This window comes from Furipterus horrens, unplaced genomic scaffold, assembly GCF_987537825.1.
Source record: "Furipterus horrens unplaced genomic scaffold, mFurHor1.1.pri manual_scaffold_3, whole genome shotgun sequence".
Classification (NCBI taxonomy): Eukaryota; Metazoa; Chordata; class Mammalia; order Chiroptera; family Furipteridae; genus Furipterus; species Furipterus horrens.
This window is the reverse complement of record NW_028327173.1, coordinates 167,959,847-167,978,999: the sequence shown is the minus strand read 5'-3', so window position 1 is coordinate 167,978,999 and position 19,153 is coordinate 167,959,847. Positions and strand designations below refer to the sequence as shown.

At 42.9% G+C, this 19,153-nt stretch overlaps 1 protein-coding gene across 2 annotated transcripts in view; it reads left to right on the top strand.

Moving 5' to 3' along the window:
• Positions 1-5,646, top strand: part of DPP8 (dipeptidyl peptidase 8) — a 54,638-nt gene extending 48,992 nt beyond the window's left edge. For both annotated transcript variants that reach the window (XM_090270789.1, XM_090270788.1), the window contains exon 21: positions 1,495-5,646. In XM_090270789.1, the coding sequence (XP_090126915.1) occupies positions 1,495-1,617 (123 nt within the window). In that variant the 3' untranslated portion in view covers positions 1,618-5,646. The remainder of the gene's footprint in view (positions 1-1,494) is intronic.
• The last annotated feature ends 13,507 nt before the right edge of the window (positions 5,647-19,153 follow it).

Here is a 19,153-nt window from a genome sequence, read left to right as displayed (position 1 = left end):
GAAGCAAGTTTTCCAGAATTCTAATTTTCTCTTAAAAGCTCAAAATTTATCATTGGCAACAAATACTGTCAGTGCTGTCCTTGAAATGACTAGCTTAGTTCATTCATTTTTGAAAAATGTTTGCCAGATGCCCGCGTCTGAATCACCATTAATTGTCAGCCATTCTTTCACGTTGAAAATGAAGTTCCATTTAGAAAGTGGCAGTTTAGCTTGCAAGTCAGTTGCACAAGTTGTTTTTCTTGAGACATCCTATAGGAGAAGTACTTTATGCATTCTTTCCATTTTATCACCACAGAATATTAAAAAGACATCTCACTCAAGAGCTACAATGTAATAAAATTAAATTCTAATGTTTACTGAGACTTAAGTGAAAGTGACATTTTTCTTTTTTACTGCAAGTATGTGGTGCTGAAGAATACTGTGACTTATACTATAATTTAATGTCATTGCCTTGATTCATGCTAAGGCACCGGCACTATCACTCACCATTGCTTTTACATTATCAGTACAAATGCCAGCCCAGGGAATAAGGGCAAATAATGTTTTGGTATTGTTCTGAAAGTAGTTTGACCTTCTGTATCCCTTAAAAGGGTGTCTTAGGACCCCAGAAGACTGCAGACCACACTTAAAGAACCATTGGTCTACACATAAATCCTTCCGTAAGCTTAATGGTATATAGGGAATTATAAAAAGAGGAGAGGGTCTTACATTTAAGTCTTTAATCCATTTTGAGTTTATTCTTGTATATGGTGTAAGAAGGTGGCCTAGTTTCATTTTTTTGCATGTATCTGCCCAGTTTTTCCAACACCATTTATTGTATAGACTGTCTACCCCATTTGCAGCATTATTTACAATAGCCAACATGTGGAAGCAACCCAATGCCATCAATAGACAAGTAGATAAAAAAGCTGTGGTACATACATATAATGGGATATATTTGGCCATAAAAAATACTGAAATATTACCATTTGCAACACCATGGATGGACCTAGAGGATATTATGCTAAGTGAAATAAGTCAGACAGACATAATACCACATGATTTCACTTATATGTGGAATCTAAAGAGAAAAATAAACAAAATAGAAGCACACTCATAGATACAGAAATCAGACTGGTAGTTGCCAGAGGGAAAGGGGTTTGGCAAGGGGCTGGGTGAGAAAGGTGGAGGGATTGAGAAGTACAGATTGGTAGTCACAACATAGTCACGGGGACGTAACGTAAGGCATGCCAGGTGGGCTCTTGAAATATCAAGGGGACCACTTTGTAAAGTATGTGATTGTCTAACCATTATGCTGTACATCTGAAACTAATACAGAATAACATGTAATTGAAAAATTGAAAAGAGGAGAGGGGCCTTTAGAAAGGATGTATGTGTGTAGTATTCTGGAGAGGGTATGCTCTATGTTACTAATCCTGTTAAAAAATGGGAAGCTTTGGGTAGAGATGTATTAATTAAATTCTTATTTTTTGTTTTGATTTTTTTGTTGTTAAGATCTATCCTCAGGAGAGACACAGCATAAGAGTTCCTGAATCTGGAGAGCATTATGAACTGCATCTTTTGCACTACCTTCAAGAAAACCTTGGATCACGTATTGCTGCTCTGAAAGTGATCTAAGTCTGACCTGTGTAGAATTCTGTGCACACTGGCTGTTGAACCAAATGAGGCAGTTTCATCAATAGAGAACATAGAATTGATCATCACAATTTGATTCCTGCCACATAACATCTACTTCTGGAAGTATATTTGGTGCCATGCAGACATCTACAGCTTGTGGATAGTAATCTAAAACCTTAACTATACACACAGAAAATTGAATGACATATTTCTAAGGGATCCAGCAATACTGTGAGAGTTACTGACAGATGTAAGGCATTAGCAGTATGTATCCCTGTTAACCTTATTTTCACTTTTAATAGCATTATAAACCTCATGGACTTAATTAGTGTATTTTTACAGTATACTTCTGAGTTTGTTAAAATATGATATTAGTGATTGGTTTGGTTCAATTCCAGAATCTCTGACTAGTTACAGATTTGATAGCACTTAAATGTAATTGAATAGCTTATGCTTCATTGCTTGGGGTATATCCAGCATGTTATGAATTAATCACTATTAAACCTATGACTTAACCAGTCATTAATGATTTTTCAAGGAAAACGTAGTGGCCTCCTAAAGACACTTACATTGTTTCATTCAAGCTCTGACCAGTTTTTAGCCAATTTTAACTGTATCTAGTATAAATAGTTCTCTTCAATGATATGACAGAGTGAGTTTTTCCTTTCACATAAAGGCAAGTAACTATATGTAGCATGGATTTAATTAGTCTTATAATATTGATACTTACAGGCAAAAAATTTTTAATTGAGCTATTAGAGCTTGAATATTTACAGGCAATTTCTTTTCCTTTACGAAAAGGAAAAGGTACACATTCACTTGTATTTTTTCAGAAAATTTAGTGGTGCCAGTTTCCATTGGGTATTTTCTTAATAAAATGTTCCAGGGTTTTAGAGAGATGAACGGGAATCACAGTGGGGAGGGGGAGACCAGGGTGTGGAGAAGGACAGGCAGAGGAGAAGGCAAGGGCCTGCTTAAGAACTAAGCAGAAATATAATTTGATCAAAAGTACTCATGAAGAAGTTTGGAAAGTGAAATTTAAATTCCTAGAATGTAAAGGAAACCAGAACTTAAAAATTACTCTCTTGCCAACACAGTTATAGACTAACATTATTCAGGAGAGGAGAAGTTCTTAAGAGTTACTTTCATAAGTCTAAATTCTAATTTTTTATCATTTTTTAGTTTTGGAAATGTTGCAAATTTAAGCTGCCTTCATCTCTTTTAAATTATTTGAGTATAATTTAGATGTTGTAAGCTTAAAATAAAGAGGTTTCCAGAATAACCTCTTTACCATCAACTGATCCTGACAAGCCATGTCTCTTTTTTATGTTCAAAGCCCATAAACAATTTCTTGAATGGCCATGACATTTCCTGGGTTAGCTCCAGCACGTGACTATTAAGAGAGCTCATAGGCTTTCAGGTGCTGATTGGGATCTGTCCCCTCAGAGTCTTGGGATGCTAGATGGGTCACATTGGAGCCAGGGGCAGAGAACACACCTATGAATTTGACCCTTTATATCACAACCCAGAGTGTTTAGAAAGTTGTTACTAGTACTTTGAAACAACACTCCAGGAAAATTTGATTCTTCTGTCTCACCACTTCTCCCATAAAGAGCACAGCCTCCCTCCATTGTTGAGAATGGCAGCTGTGCATCAGAGGTAGACTTTCTCGTTGAGGGCCAGGTGGGAGATGGGAGGCGTCCAGAAATGGCAGGGTGACCTGGTGGTTCTGTCCTCGGTAAGGGGATTGGGTTTTACTATTTGTGTATTTATCCTGTATAATAGGTGCCACACTTTTCCTTTTTGTCTGTATATGTATTGATTTTCATGTTTACAATATTTTCCCATGCCAAGATTTGTTTCTGTTTTTTTCAATGTTAAATTAAATTGATTTGGGTAACTTTTCTTCCCCAAGAAAATATTCTCCCACGTGACTTAAGTATATATCTGGTTGAAAGTGGTTTTTGTTTGTGGACTGGTTGGCCTCCAAGGATCTCATTCTTTATGATACACCAGGTAGAAATGATATGGACAATGGCTTTTAGACAGCTACTCATTTGAAGCCTCTTCCCCATTAAGGCTGTTTTTTTAAAAGAGCATCTCTTATTTTATCAAAACAAACCTTAAAAACCTCATGCACTCTGGAGTTCACAGGTTTTCCTCTTGGATCTTGATTCTCCCTTCCTCCTATCATGAGGAATGCTTCTGTTCTAATTCCCAGTCACTTAAATGCCAGCCTCTTTCTGTAGGGGGAAAAATACCTGACTGGGTAGTTTGATTTTTTTAAACTGATGTGAAAAACATTATAGTCAATCAAGCAATCCATAGAAACATCACTAAAACGGTAGGTCCCTGTCTGCAGCTAACCACTTAAAAGGCAAGAGTATATGAAAGGAGCAGTTTTGACAAGAGTCAAAAAGCACTAGGTTAAACATCAAATGGCGTTTTTGTATCCTTGATATATAGGCGCATTTGATCAACCATTGGCAGGTATGATTGCTTGTGCATTGCTGAACCTGTGGGACTCAAAATCTAAGCTTCATCTGGGATACTTAACTGAAAGAGATTCAGTCTTGAACCTCACTCTTATAAGTTTGGGTGTGGTTTATTTGGGTGGGGACCAGGCATCTGCATTTCTAAGCAGCTTTCCAGGTGATTCTAAAGCAAGTCATTTGTAGGCTGCTTTAAGAAACTTTTCTATCGATAATGGAGTTGGATTAAGAAACTAAAAGGTGATTTTTACACTGGACTGATTTACAAGAACTGAAAACAATAGTCAAGACAGCTACTTATGTGTGATAACTATTGGTCCCCTCTCACTCTAAAAGAAGCACGTTAACTGTGTATATCCCCTTTGTCTGGAGAGTCCTTTTGGAATGAAAGTTTTTCCCTCTATGCCATTCCTGGGTTGTTTCCAAAACCTCATACAAGAGGTTGAAGTCAAAATGCATGCATTACTTTTTAAAAGAGTGAGATAGAGATAATGATACTTAGTTTTTTTACTACTTGTTTTGTTCCTTACAGAAGGGGTGTCCCACCTCTCTGTAACATCATTCTCTCTTTAAGCGGAATGATTCCTATGAGAGCTCTCCTTATTATAGATTCATACATTTTTCAAACTATTATATCTTTGATATAATCTAATATTCTTTGTTAGAAGAGGAACCTACATATATAGAGAGAAGAATATATACCCATGGCCAGTGTTCAGTTGGTACTAGACTCCATTCAGATGTCCTGACTCATGGTAGTTAAATATGTAGAAAAGGCAAATTTTTAAAGAAATATTTATTAATATATTCCTATGAAACATTTTAAAGATAACAAAATGGTTAATTTTTCCATTCTAAAGTAAATGCTAAGCATGCTTATTAATGAAGCAGTACTTCTCATTAGTATATGACATTCTGAAGCTCATTAAAATTGTATTAATTGTGTCTTCCTTGGTGTAGTAAGGGGACTTGGGGATTGGGATGTAGAGTGCTTGCTTAAGCCTGGGAACCCAACTTAGAGCCATCTGAAGTAAGAAGAGAGACATGGCCCTATCTAAACTAAGATGTGTTAGTGTGCATTCCCAGCAGACATAGAGGAAGAAGGAAACTTCCCTAACCACCACCTTCCCGGCCCTCCCAGCCTTCCCTAGCCATCCTGCAGCCTAAAATACGGAGGCATGTTAGTGCAAGGTGCTGGCTCCTGCTTATTTTGTCAAGAGACAGCTTTAGGTAATCATTTCAGAAGTCCCTCGCGGACAGAGAAAAAGTCATGTTTGTATGTTTGTTTTTAAATAACCCAAATACAAATTTATGTTGTATTCAGCACAATTGGAGTTCAGGTCTTTAATTTTAGAACATAAAGTGCCTGCTGTTTTAAGCATTGACTTGTATAAAAAGAATTGCATGTCTCACACCAGTAAGTTTATGGGTTTTCTCATTTTCAGCTACATAGCTTTTAATCATGTAAAGCAAAACATTAGTTTTGTTGCATTTTATTACAGGTTCTTTGTTGCAATAAAGATGCTGCTAAAATTAATTGACGTAAATGTTCTTTTTTCCCCTATTCTCCGTTTGTACAGTCTTGTCTTGATTAGTGGTAAGTGTGGAGGGATGGATACACGTGAACAAGGTCATGTACTTGCAGTGGAGAAGGGAGACTGTAAGGTGATTACATGGGGCTTCTAGTACTACACACACTAACCAAAAATGCATCCAACCCGAAGGGAGGTGTGCTGAGAACTGCTTGTACCTGCGAGTGGTTTCCAACACTCAGCAGTGGGTACAGCAAGGGGAGGTGGTGCTCGGAGCCAGCAATTAGCAAATCCTCCCTGAGCAGCTGGGCACTTTTTGGGACTGCCACTTCCAGGAGATAGTGCTTTCTACATGACCCCTCCTCCCCCAGGAGATTTTAAGGGAGTTCAGTGTAATCATTTCTTCAGATTTTTATTTGACAATTCTCTGGTCTTGAATCTGTACTAGAGGAAGGGGCGGGGGAAGAAGCAGCTGAACTCCTCTAAAATTAGTAAATTTGGGCTCATCTGATAATCCTTCCAGAACAGACACGTACCAGGATTCTGTAACCCTCTGAATTTGTATGCAGAATATTGCATGAATGAGTCAGATGCATTCTGGGAAGAAGGACTTTGGCTTTATCAGATTCTCAAAAGGATTTGGGTCTTAAACTTTCAATTGTATACAAAAATTATTAGGAATAAAGATTATTTAAACAGTAACACCATAAAGCAATGCTTCCTAACCTTTTCACCTGATGACCAAAAATAAGACATTTGTATGACACTGGGGTAAGCTGAGGTACACCAGATTAACCTATTAACCTGTTGAGACAGCGTGCATCCAGAAGTGACCAGCCAGGCCTACCCAGGCTCTAAAGAGATTAATATCTCAGCACACCCATAATCAATGTATGGCATTCTGAGAAACTTACAGACTACCTTGGCCTCTGATTCAGCCTGGATTTAATACTAATCAAAAATCAGCTTTCAACCTCGCCATAAGCATTCTGCAGACTGTTCTGAGGTGCAGACTTCCTGGTGTCTCTAGGACTCCAGGGCCCCAGTCAGATCAGAGCAAGAGATATGGCCATGAAGCCTTGGGATGTCCCTTTGGCGTAACCTCATCCACTCAGTGGTTAAGAGGAAACAGTGCTCAATCCCATAGTACTATTTGGGTGAGCAGAATTGAAACAGCTGCAGTATGAGACTCATAACCATAATTTTATTTGGGGTTTTGAGTAGTTTGGGGAATTACCAGGATTTAAATGTCCATCAGCCTGGTTCTGTCCACAGATGTGGTGCCCTGGCACGGCCATGCTGGGAGAAGTTGCGCACCCATTGAAATGGGTTGGATGGGATTGGGCTTTGACGCAGGCAAAAAACATGTTGGGACTGCTGTGTGCTTCTTACTGAAAGAAGCTCTACATTGGCTCCCAGATTTGAGTTCTTGAAATAGAAGTTGGGGAAATAATTAGTGAGGATAGTTGTCCATAGCCAGTTCCAGGAATTCTTCCTACCCCTTCCCACCTTTACGGGAAAAGCATCCTAAGGAAGTGGCATAGTTTATTTTAACATTCTATTCACAGGTGATACTTCTTTGCAGGAAGGTCCTCTGTCCATTTAATTTCTGGAAAACACACTGCCCTTCTATAAAATGAACTCTCCTTATTGGCTTCGTTTCTGGCCATTTATATGGTCATAGTTGCACCCCTAAGCATGCATGTGAGTGCTGCTATCTGTAGTTTGGTCGGGTACTTCCTGATGTGTTGCCATGCCAGTTAATTGCTTTGCATTGTCTCCACTGTCCATTCCTCGTTCCTGCCTTAGTCTAGGATGGCAATGTCATGCTGGGTTACTGCAGCAGCTCTTTCACTAGCCTGAGTTGGAGGTGAAGATTAAGAATTCCAGGTGACTTCAAAGAAGCAGGTCTCAACTTTTCACTCAGCAAATACAGTGGAACCTTAGTTCTCAAACTTGATTTGCTCCGGAAAACTGTTTGAGAAGTGATTGGTTAGAAAACCGAATCACCTTCGTTGCCTAAGAGTCGTGTGACTGATCATACAGGTATCAGCGTGACAGGGCTGTCCAGCAGAGAATCGAGACCTGAAGTTTTGTTAGACAACCAAGACATTTTTTTCCATGAACAAATTGGTCAGATCCAGGTTCTTCTTGGCATCCTACTGAGCTTCCCTGGGAATCTCCTCACCTGGGATGGGCGGCATGGCAGACGGTACCAGCATTGGCTTTGGAGCCTGGCTTCAACTCTTGCATTTGATTCTTGCCAGTGCTATGGGTTTAGCATATTTACATAACATTCTGACCCTCAGTTTCCTTAGGTGTGAAATAGGAATAATAACAGAACCCTCCTTAATGGTTTGTTGTGAGGATTAAGTTCATTTACCACACTATAAATCCTTTGGTGCCTGGCATGCAATAAAAGTACTCAATAAACGTTATCTCAGGTTTAGCACTTCATTTTACACTGTAGGGTCTGTCCCTGGTTTTACTTCTCCAGTTAGACTACAAACTCAGAGTAGGCACTGTATTACACTTGGTTAATTCTCCCCATCATACCTACTACAGAGTCAGATATGCAGGGATCACTTATTAGATTCTTGAGTACCCAAAGTTTTTCAGATGAAAAAAAAAACTTTTTTTAGAGATTTTATTTATTTTTTAGAGAGGGGAAGGGAGGGAGAAAGAGGGAAAGAAACATCGATCAGTTGCTTCTCGCAACATCCCCTACCAGGGACCCAGAATCTCACCAGCAACCCTTTGGTTTGCAGGCCTGCACTCAACCAGCCCAATGAGCCAAAGCAGCCAGGGCTCACATGAAGAAAATCTTTTGACCTCCCTCAGTTAGGGTTGTCTGATTAATAGGTTATAGGTTCCTAAGCACCCATCTAGCAATTTACTTGTAAGAGAGCAAAAGAAAAAAAAAATGATTTTTTAAAAACTTTTTTTAAAAAGACTGCAAAAGAAACCAAATTCTCCCTCATTTAAGATTTTAGGACTCCTTCCCTGAACTGTGGCTGGAATTTTATTATTTGAAACTTTAGGTCTGGAGAAGTGGTGCTTCTTAGCCCTGGTTGCTATCGTAGTTACCTGGGGAGCTTTTAAAAATGTTGATATCTGAGTCCCTCCTGGGTTCAATTAATCAATATGTGGCAGGGGTTGAGGGGAGGGAGTAGGCCTGCCGTCTTTTCAGTTTTTAAAAAAATAAGCTCCCTGGGTGATCCTAATGTACAACCAGAGGAAGGCACCTGGGAGGTAGAGCAGAGGAAGACTGTATTCCCAGAACATTAGAGCCAGAACAGATGCTTAGAAATCATCTTATCTGCTGCTTTACTTTACAGACGAGAAGCTGAGGCCCACAAGCCAGGAAGTGATTATCCTATAGCCATCCCAGCTGTTTAAAGAGTCCACGCTTGAGCACCGGTATTCTAGCTGTCTTTGCCTCCCAGAGCAATGTTCTCCCAAGCCAGAGCTCAGCAGAGGGTCTAGCCAAAATGAGGGAGCAGAGGCTGCTGCCAGGAAACCACAGGATTCCAGCCCCTCCAGCCCTTACTTCACCCAGAGCAGCTAAGCTTTTTATTACACTTCTGTATGACTGGGGACACATGTTCTGCAGCTTCAAAGAAAGGGCAGCGCCTCAAAAAATCAGTGGCCCCTCCCATCAGGTGGGGAAACTGAGGCCCAGAGAAGACTGCAAAGCCATACACCTGTCCAGTGGCAGAGATGGTACCAAAAGTCTGGCTGACTAAACTCTCTTGGGAAAAGGCAGGTCAAATGACTTGCCCAAAGGCACAAAACTAGTTGGTAGCTGAAAGGAGACACTTGAATGTAGTCTCTAGCATGCCTACTGTCTCCTAAAATCTAAGATATTCCTGTTTGCAAGATCCTGGTATCAGAAATATAAAAATGTGAATAAGAAAGTATCTTAGAGTCAAGGAAATACGGTATTTGCCTGAAATCTGAGTTCCTTCAGGGACTGAGCTCATGCTGAGAAAGCGTGTACTGGGTGGGTCTTAGACATGACTCTCCCTGAGCTTGCCCAGAGAGGAAAGGGGAGCATGGGAAACACTAGAGAATTTGGAATCTAATAGACGGGTTCAAGCCCAGCAGTTGTGATTTTGAGCAAGCCCTTTGCTTCTCTAACCTTGGACTCTAAAGCGACATGCTAATACTTCTTTCAGGGTGCAGCAAGGCCAAAGTGCCAGGCACAGGCCTAGCACGAGATGGAGGCCTAGACATGATTTATGAAGTTCACGTTGGCGCTCCTGCCATTGACCTGGCCCCACCCCCTCCCAGGAGTGTAAGACTGCCAGTGGGAACAGTCTGCTCTCCAGGACCTGAGCTGTCAGGCCCAAGCCATGGTGAGGAGATAGATGCTGGGTGGGAAGAGGAACATGACTCAGCCTCAAGATCTTGGGAGAAGAGCAGGTTCTGGGACATGATCAAGTAGGGTACAGAAGCCTCCATCCCATGGGGGTGACTGGACCCTGCTTTGGCCTCAAATACAGTATTCCCTCACTTACCACGGGTATTATGTTCTAGACACCACCACCCCCCCCGCGATAGGTGAAAATCTGTGAAGTAGGAACCTTACATTTATTTTAGTATTTATATGTATTTTAAGGCTTTATAAACCCTTCCCACACACTTATAAACTGTTCCCAGTCCCTTATTAACCTTTCCCACTCCCTTATTAACCTTTTCCACACTTTTATAAACACTACTTATGTTCTTCAACATATTCTACACTCTTAAACCTACGTAACCTTAACAACATACGTATACAGTACCACAAAATCCTGCGATATAGCAAAAAATCCACGATAAATAATTAAGTATAATATTTTTTAAAATCCCGTGATACAGTGAGGCCACAATAAGTGAACTGCAATATAAAGAGGGACTACTGTACTTCGCACCTGCCTGACCAAGGGCTGATCTTCCAGTATGCACATTATTAGGATAAAAGTGTTATTAACTGTGAGGCCCTTGTTAGGGATAATATGTTTTACCTTTGAGCAGGTGACACATTTCCCTCTGAATACCAACTGCTCACATTTGTATGGTTAGTGTCCCACCACCTACAGAATATTTCCTTATGACAGCAACATGTTCAGTTTGATCTTCTCAATAAGCTAGGAGACATCAGTTAGATAGCATTATTATTCCTCCCATATCCCCCATCCGGGAAAGAAATTAGAGCTCAGAGAGGTTGTATGTTCTGCCCAAGGTCACAGTGCAGAAGTGGAATGCTAATCCTGGCTTTACTTATCCATTAGCAGCCACAGGAATTGAGCAGCTGCAGTACACTTGGCTCATGCTGAGGAATTCAGGGATGTGAGGATATTCAGGGGAGTCAGACACATTCTCTACTCTCAAAGGATTCTCAATCCAGAAGTGAAGATGAATATGCAAGCAAGAGGGTCAGTGCAAAGAGAGATGTGTTGAGCGCTGTGTGAGCCCCCAGGCCGCAGAGCAGGACAGCTGTAAGGAAGGAGTATGGCCTTTGACCCAGAGAGCCTGCTGTCCTGTCTCCTACTGAAATCACTTCCTAATGTGTGACCTTGGGCAACTTATTTAACCTCTCTGTGCTTCAGCTTTCTCTTCTATAACGTAGAGCTAATGATGATAATTCTTCATGGAGTTGCTGTGAGCTTTGATATGAGAAAACGCTTGCAGGACTCCTAGTGTCTGACACACAACACCCAACCAACATGAGCTATTACTTTCTCTGGCAGTGGGAAAGAGGATGGTCCAGGAAGGCTGCACAAGGGAGGTGGCATTTGAATTAGGTGTTAAGGAGTGAGTTTCCCCCAGTGGGAGAAAGTCATTCCAAGCAGAGAGAATACTTTACAAACAGACATGAAGGACTAAAGCGGGGGAGCTGGCACAGAGCAGGAACCTGAGTGGGGGTTGGGGACAATAATAGGAAAATGTGGGAGTGCTGGGGGTGGATGGGAAGGGCCTTCAATAATGGGAGCCAAGGCTTCTGACCCCAGCTCTTCTGCTTGCTTGACCTCAACTATCTTAGTTTGTCTGAGAGACCAGAGGAGAGGGCTGGCCATGGAACAGATATACTTTGTTTGATGGGGAAAGCAAGGAGGAAGAAGGCTATTGGGCAGGATGGGCCTAAAGGGAGGACGCTGGCCTCAAGTAGGAGAGGGTGCAGCTTCCAAAGAGGGGTGGACAATGTGAACTGCATCCTGTACCTGCCAGTTCTGTGGAAGGTAATGTGCCCATCCTGATCAGTGTGTCCAGCTGCAGGCAGAGCATCCAGAGACCTGGGGAGAGAACAGGTCACACAGCCCATGTGCTGGATGTATGCACAGGGGCCCTCATAAACGGGACCAGAGAGGAGCCCTCTGAATCCCAGGCTTGCCGGGCAGGCTGGCCTTGAGCAGAGGTGGGTGCTGAGCGGCTGTGGTTCTGGGCAGGAGTGAGATGTTGGGAGCAGCAAGGCGGTGATGGGAACGGCGCAAATGGAACCGTGTCTGCCTAGAGAGCTGATGAGGGAGGGTGGTTCAGGGCAGAAGGGGGCCCACATGAACAATATAGAGACCTAAATCACTTTTTTTCTTAAGTTTTAATTATCATGGTTATATAGGCACATAGCTTAAGGAGTCAAGTTCTAAAACAAATCTCTAAATAACGTGTTTGTCATGTTATTCTGTGATTTTTTCCCTCCTGTTTTTATGCATTTTCTAGTGACATCCCACTATGAAAGATTCAGCTTTGGCTGCTTTTCCTCCCATTTTCACCAAACACACACACATCCCATCTCCCTCATCTTTTCAATATAGTTCTGTTGTAATTTCGCTTACACCAGTGCTCAGTATTTACATCATTACGACTACGTAAATGCATTCAGAGATGAGTCATTTAATAAACTGAATCATTTTTATTCATGCAGAACTTTGTCCTACCTGGCTAATAATTATCTTTTTTTCACTGTATGTGTTTATTGCTAATTCAATCCCTAAGTTCTCAGCTTTTCCATTGATTTTTTTCTGTTTTGTTTCATTGCCACTATTTCCAGTGTTCTTCTGTAATATATTTTAATTGCCAATGTACAACATTTCGGGTATTAAATGAGTGAAGCTGGTTTTGTTGGGCAGTGTGAGCACAGAGCCACCATTTGTAGTGTTGATTCTTTGGGGAAATATGTTTTGCTTTCCAGGCAATTGGTTTTTTAAAAGATTTAATTTATTTTTTAGAGAGAGGAGAAGGGAAGGAGAAAGAGAGGGAGGGAAACATCGGTCAGTTGCCTCTCACACGCCCCCACATAGGGACTTGGCCCACAACCCAGGCATGTGCCCTGACCAGTGAACTGGCGGCCTTTCAGTTTGCAGGCCGGTGCTCAACCCACTGAGCCACACAAGCCAGGGCCAGGCAATTAATTTTTAAGTGTACTGTAGGCATGACCACATGTTTGATGCCAGTTTCTGCCCTCCAGGAGCTTCCAGTGTTATCTGAGACACGAGACTGAAACAAATAAATTACATAAGTGAAACAATTGCTGTATGAGGCAGAAATAATCCAGTGCCCATCAGGTGGTGCAGACAGATGGGTGAGGACCGGCTGACCACCTTGAAGGAGCGGGGATTTGAATTGACTGTTAAGGAATTACTATGTTCTTTTTATTGTGGTAAAATGTAGATAACATAATATTTGTCACTTTAGCCATTTTTAAGTGTGCAGTTCAATGGCACTAAGCACACTCACACTGTTGTGCAACCATCACCACTATTTCCAAAACTTTTTCATCATCCCAAACTGAAGATTGTATTTTTTTTCTCTCTGTTACATTTACTATTTCTGATTACAAAAATAATATGTGTTCACTGTAGTTGATTTGGAAAAAGCATAGAAAAGCACAAAGAAGAAAATAAGAACGTCCCTTAATTTTACACATTGGGTAGCAATTTGATGATGTGAGAGGGGTGGGAAGGCATCCCAGGGTGAGGGGAGACCCACCCCACCGGCTCGGAGAGTCTGCACCGAGGCACAGTGTGAGAGGCAGGTTTGCAGAGGAAGGGTGCAAATATTAAAACACATCTATTTTTTGCATCTTCCTGAAAGGATGATGAGTGGAGGAGGCAGTGAGTAGTTCTAATAGTGAGCCCAGTCCAGTAAAGACTCCAACAGTTGCCCTGGCCGGGTAGCCCAGTTGGTTGGAGCATCGTCCCATACACCAAAAGGTTTCAGGTTTGATTCCTGGTCAGGGCAACTGATAGATGTCTCTCTCCGCCCCCCGCCCCCGCCACCCTCCACCTTTCTCTAAAATCAATAAACATAACCTCAGGTGGGGATTAAAAAAAAAAAAAAAAAAAAGACCCCAGCAGTGGTGTAAAACAACAACAGTCATTTGTTATTATTACTGTCCTGCACGCTGCTGGGGTTAACTGGGCTCAGGGTCTCTGTGTGATCATGGTCAGACAGTTGGCTGGGCTGGACATGGGGACAGCGGCACCTACACATTTGGCTCCTGGGATGGAACAACAGCATTTCTTCCTCCATGTGATCTCCTCACCTGGTCTCTCTAGTGTGGAGGCTTCAAGGTGCCCAGACTTTGTACATGGCAGCTCAGAGCTCCAAAGGCACATATCCTCCAGAGGAAGCCAGGGGGGAGCTGTGTCTTCTTTTAGGACAAACCTAAGAAGTCACTCAGTATCACCTTCACTACATCCTGTCCTTCAGAAATAATTCGCTACAGCCAGCCTAAATTCAAAGGGCAGGGAAGTAGACGCTACTTGTTGAAGGGAGACATATCAAAGAGCTTGTACACATATTTTTAAACCACTACTATGGTGGATTCTAGCATCTGTTCTAGAATGATATGAGGGCCACAGACGCCCACTGCTGGTCCTACAGAACAAGCGGTCCCTAGATGCTTGGTTCAGTGTCACAGAGCCCATGCAGGTCTTTGAGATCACTCAGGCAAGCGCTTCCCAACATTTTCACAGTAACATGCTCTCTTGAGAACTCCCTTAGTGATTTAAAACTTTCATGATTTTTACATGACATGTGATAAAGGAGTGACTTTTTAAAAGAGATTCCTTGGGGGCTTTTCTACATGCTGTGCTCTTTGCTAGATGACAGGAAAACAAGAGGCAGCAAGGCGCTCACGGTCCCCGCCACAAGGAGCTTCCTGTCTAGCAGAAGAGCCAGCGGTTTAGTAAAGAATATTACAACAAAGTGTATTAAGTGTTCTGATAGGAGAAGTACCAGCTTATGAAATAATTCCGCTTTTTCTGATCTCTCTGCTCAAATTAAAACGGTGTTTCTGGTCCTTTTAACATGTTCACTCAGATGCCATGAAGGCACCTCATATTCAGCATGTTAAAAAGCAAATTATCTTCCCTCTGCTCTGCCTCACTCTCCCTCACGTTCTCTGTGTTTAATCACATCCCCTCCACCTGGTCAAACCAACGAAAACTATAGTCCTTTTCCAGGTCTTTCAACCCCTGCACTGAGCTGTCCTGTCCCCAAGATGTTACTTCGGTCTTAAAATTGGCTCAGAGAAAAAAGTGTATAACAATACATTGTTAATGGAAGACAATTTAAACATATTTAATTAAATTGATGAGTTAAAAAAACCTCTTCCCCATAAGAAGTGATGTGTGCTGATTTTAAATTAATTGCCAAAAAAGAAAAACATAATATGTCAACAAACAAAACTATATATCAAATTTGGGGATCAACTATACATTGGAATTTAACCACAGGATCAAAAATAGGCAAAAATTGCTTTCATGATATGATTCAATTTTGTGCTACAATTAAAAAAACTTTAAAATGTTTTTAGTTTTATTTCTGAAATGTGAAATAAAAGATTCCATATCTATTTGGTAAGTACTTCTCCGCAAATCACATTTAGATACAATAGGTCTGCCTTTCTGGTAGACAAAAATCCACATTAGATTGAAATATCACTAGATTTTATTTTTTTTAGACATTAGCTTTTCGCCCTGGCTGGTGTGGCTCCGTTGGTTGGGTATCATCCTGCAATCCAAAAGGCATTGGTTTCTGGTCAGGGCACATGCCTGAGTTGCGGGTTTGGGGAACTTAGGAAAGGCAACCGATCGATGTTTCTCTCTCACATTGTTGTTTCTTCTAATCTCTTTCTCCCTCCCTTCCTTCCTTCCTCTCTCTCTCTCTCTCTCTCAAAAAAAAAAAAAAAAAAGACTTTGACATATTTGTAACTAATGACTCAATTAGAAGACTTCAATATTCTTTTCCATCAATTTGAGGCAAATTTGTAAAAATTATCATTTTCTCCTCAGAATCAGATTTTTGTAGTTTAGCCATCAGTGCTTCTTTATACGTCCTCTCATATATTTCTCATGGTCCAACAAGGCTATAAATTAAACAATATACACATAACTAAGATGGCAAACAATTTAAGCTCTTTAAGGGTAAAAACCCATGACAGTGGCTAATGATGTTCACCTGAGCATGTTCATTGGCCCTCCATGGCCCTCCACCCATGAACACCCCATGCACAGTTGGAGGAACTCCACGGCACCATTTGAAGGGGGAAAATAATAGGATATTTGATGGATTGATGTAAAAAGACAGAAATTAAGACAAGGGCCAAATCCACTCTTAGTGGTGTGAACCCTTTGGAATTCCTGATTAGAAACGTGCATTATACATACCCAGCCCTCCTGTTTTCCTCACTGACCTCCTGAGGCCCAGGAAGAGGAAAGAAGTTGCCCAAAGCCACGCAGCAAATGGGTAACAGAGGCAGGACAAGAACCATGTGTCTTATTTCTTACACTGGATTTAGCTGGCCTGAACCTGCCACACTTCATGTCTACCCCACACCTGAATTGGATTTCTGTGTGTGGCTTGTAGAGTCAGCGACACTATATGGTGACACCTTGTTCCTTCATTTATTCATTGAATTGAGAGCCAAATCATCAATTGCTTTCTCGGCAACTTACAAGGCCTTCCCCATCTGATCCCAGCTTCCCTGTGTAGCTTCCTCTCCCACCCCTGCCCTCCTTCCTGCCCAGTTCACATTTACATTTTGCTTACATTGGGTTCAGGTGCATGTTTTCTCCATAAGCTTTCCCTGCCTCCCCCCAAATCTGGCCAGGGGGGCCTTTCCTCCTAGCGCCCCATCACAGCCTGTATCATACAGTATTATAGTTGCTTTTCTACTTGTCTGTTTCCCCAAGTACCATGCAGGCAAGAAGCATGTTCACTATTGTGTTCCCAGTGCCCAGAGCAGGCCTGACCCACAACAGGTGACCCATGAGGATCTGTGCAGTTAATTATTGGCTCTGCCGTTTCTAGAATACTTTCTATGCTCTCAGACCACAGGGCCTCTGCAGAGGGTGTTTCTTCCCTTCAATCCCTTTGGTTCTGCCCTCCTTGACCTGTCAAGACCAAGGACAAACATCTACAACAATCAACAGTTCTGTGAAGCCTTCTTTCTCAACACCCCCACCACACCCTCCTCCTGCTCCCACCCTCCCAGCCACTTAGGACACTATTTTTTCCCTGTGGGTAGTGACTTGTATCTTTTATCCTGGCCATTGGCACCTACACAGTGCCATATACTGGTCTAGCTGCTTAGAATTCAGCAGTAAACCTAACAGACAAAATATCCAAGTCCTTGTGAAGCCCTCATTGTGGTGGTGGTGAGGGGGGACAGACTGAATAAAATAAGCAAAATGTAGAGCACGTTAGAAAGAAGCGGGATAAGGGGAGTGGGGAAAGTTGTGAGGATGGGAGGGCTGGTGGGGACAGAGTTTCAGACTTGCACTAGCTGGGCAAAGGTCTAGAGGCAGGAGGGAGGGGGTTGGTCATGATCAAGTTACAAGGAAGAGGCCATTGTGGCTGGAGAGGTGGTGAGCAAAGGGGATGGTGTAGGAGGTGAGATCAGAAAGGGAAAACAGTCCTTCAGATCAGACCTTCTCCTTATAATAAGGACTGTGGCATTTGCTCTAGCTATGTTTTGCCCTGGTAGGTTTTGAGCTGAGAAGTGACACAATCTTATTCACATTTGAACAGAATCACTTTTGATGCTGTATTGAGAAAAGACTGATGGGGGACAAGGACAGAAACAAGGAGGCCCGTGAGGAAGCTACTGCAACAATCCAGGTGAGAGGCGGTTGGATCAAAGTGGTAGTGGGAAGACAGAGCATGCAGGATATGACAATGAAGGGTCACGGATAATGCCAATGTTTTCCACCTGAACAAAAGGAAGGATGCAGCTGCTAGGAACTGAGATGGGGGAAACTGGGAGGAACAGGCTTCATAAGAAAGATCAGAGCTCAGTTTGGGACATGTTAAATATGAGATGTCTATTAGATAGCCTGTGAAAATGTTAGCAGGTAGCTCAATAAGTCTGGGGTTCAGGGAAGATTGTTCAGCCTGGAGCTGTAATGCAGTCATCTTCAGTATAAAGATGTCACTTAAAAGACTTGATGCCTAGATTATCACTAAGAGAAGCAAGTGGGAGTGATTGGCTAAGTCAAATGCTGCTGATGGTCCTGGCAATGAATGAATAAATGCCTGATCCCATTAGAGCTGCACAGCACAGGTCATTATTAAGGGTTAACAAGAAACAGATGGGTAAGGCACCTACTAGATAGAGACAAAATGGCTCTACATCATGGGAACTCTGGAAACCAGAGTTCTGGTCTTGCATCTGCTGCTCCCTGGCCTCATGTCCTTAGGTAAGTCTTACCTCCTCCAGCCTCAGTTTCCCTATGTGTAAAATGAAAGCCATCAGACCTTCTTTGCCTCTTTCAGGGTTGCAGAGACATCTGAATATGACAGTACTAAATACCTTGCCTGGGTTGGTTATTGCAAGAGCAGCGGAACGCGGTCAAGAGAAGCCCTCAGCTTGAAATGGCAATGGAAATAGGGGTGAGGAAGGAACTTTCATGTCCTCAGTGGGTCTGTTGGTGCAGCGTGTGGAGAAGCTAACTAGGATTCAGGACAGGACCTGGGCTGGAATGGACTGGGCTCCGAAGGCAAGGTTGGGCCATCAGGACAGAGACGGGGGCCTTGAATCTGCCTCCATTTAGCCTGGAATGAAGATGGGAGGAAACCCTGAGGCAGCGACTTGGAAAAGAAACGAGATACCAAGGCAGAGAGACCTGTGGATCCAGAGACAGAGAGACTAAGAGACAGACCAAGAAACAAGCGGCCCAATAGGGGCCCAAGGCAACCCAGAGAGGGCCAGGCACGGTGGCGTAGACCCCAATAGGGCAGAGCCCAGAGCGGTGCGGGGTCATGGTGCCCGGGCCCCGGTGGCCGCACTCGCTAGAGGCAACACCCCCCCCCCCCGCCCCCTCGGCTGCTCGCCCAAGATGGCGATGAAGGGGCGGGCGACGCGGCCTCAGCCCCAGCCCCCGCGCCGGCCCCAGCTCGGGCCCTGGCCCCCGAGGCCGCGCCCCCGCCCGCGGCGCCGCGCCTCCCCGGGCCACTGACGCCCCGCGCGCCCTCCCCCGGCGGCGGCAGCCGAGGCGCGGGGCGGCGGCTGCGGCGGCGGCGGCG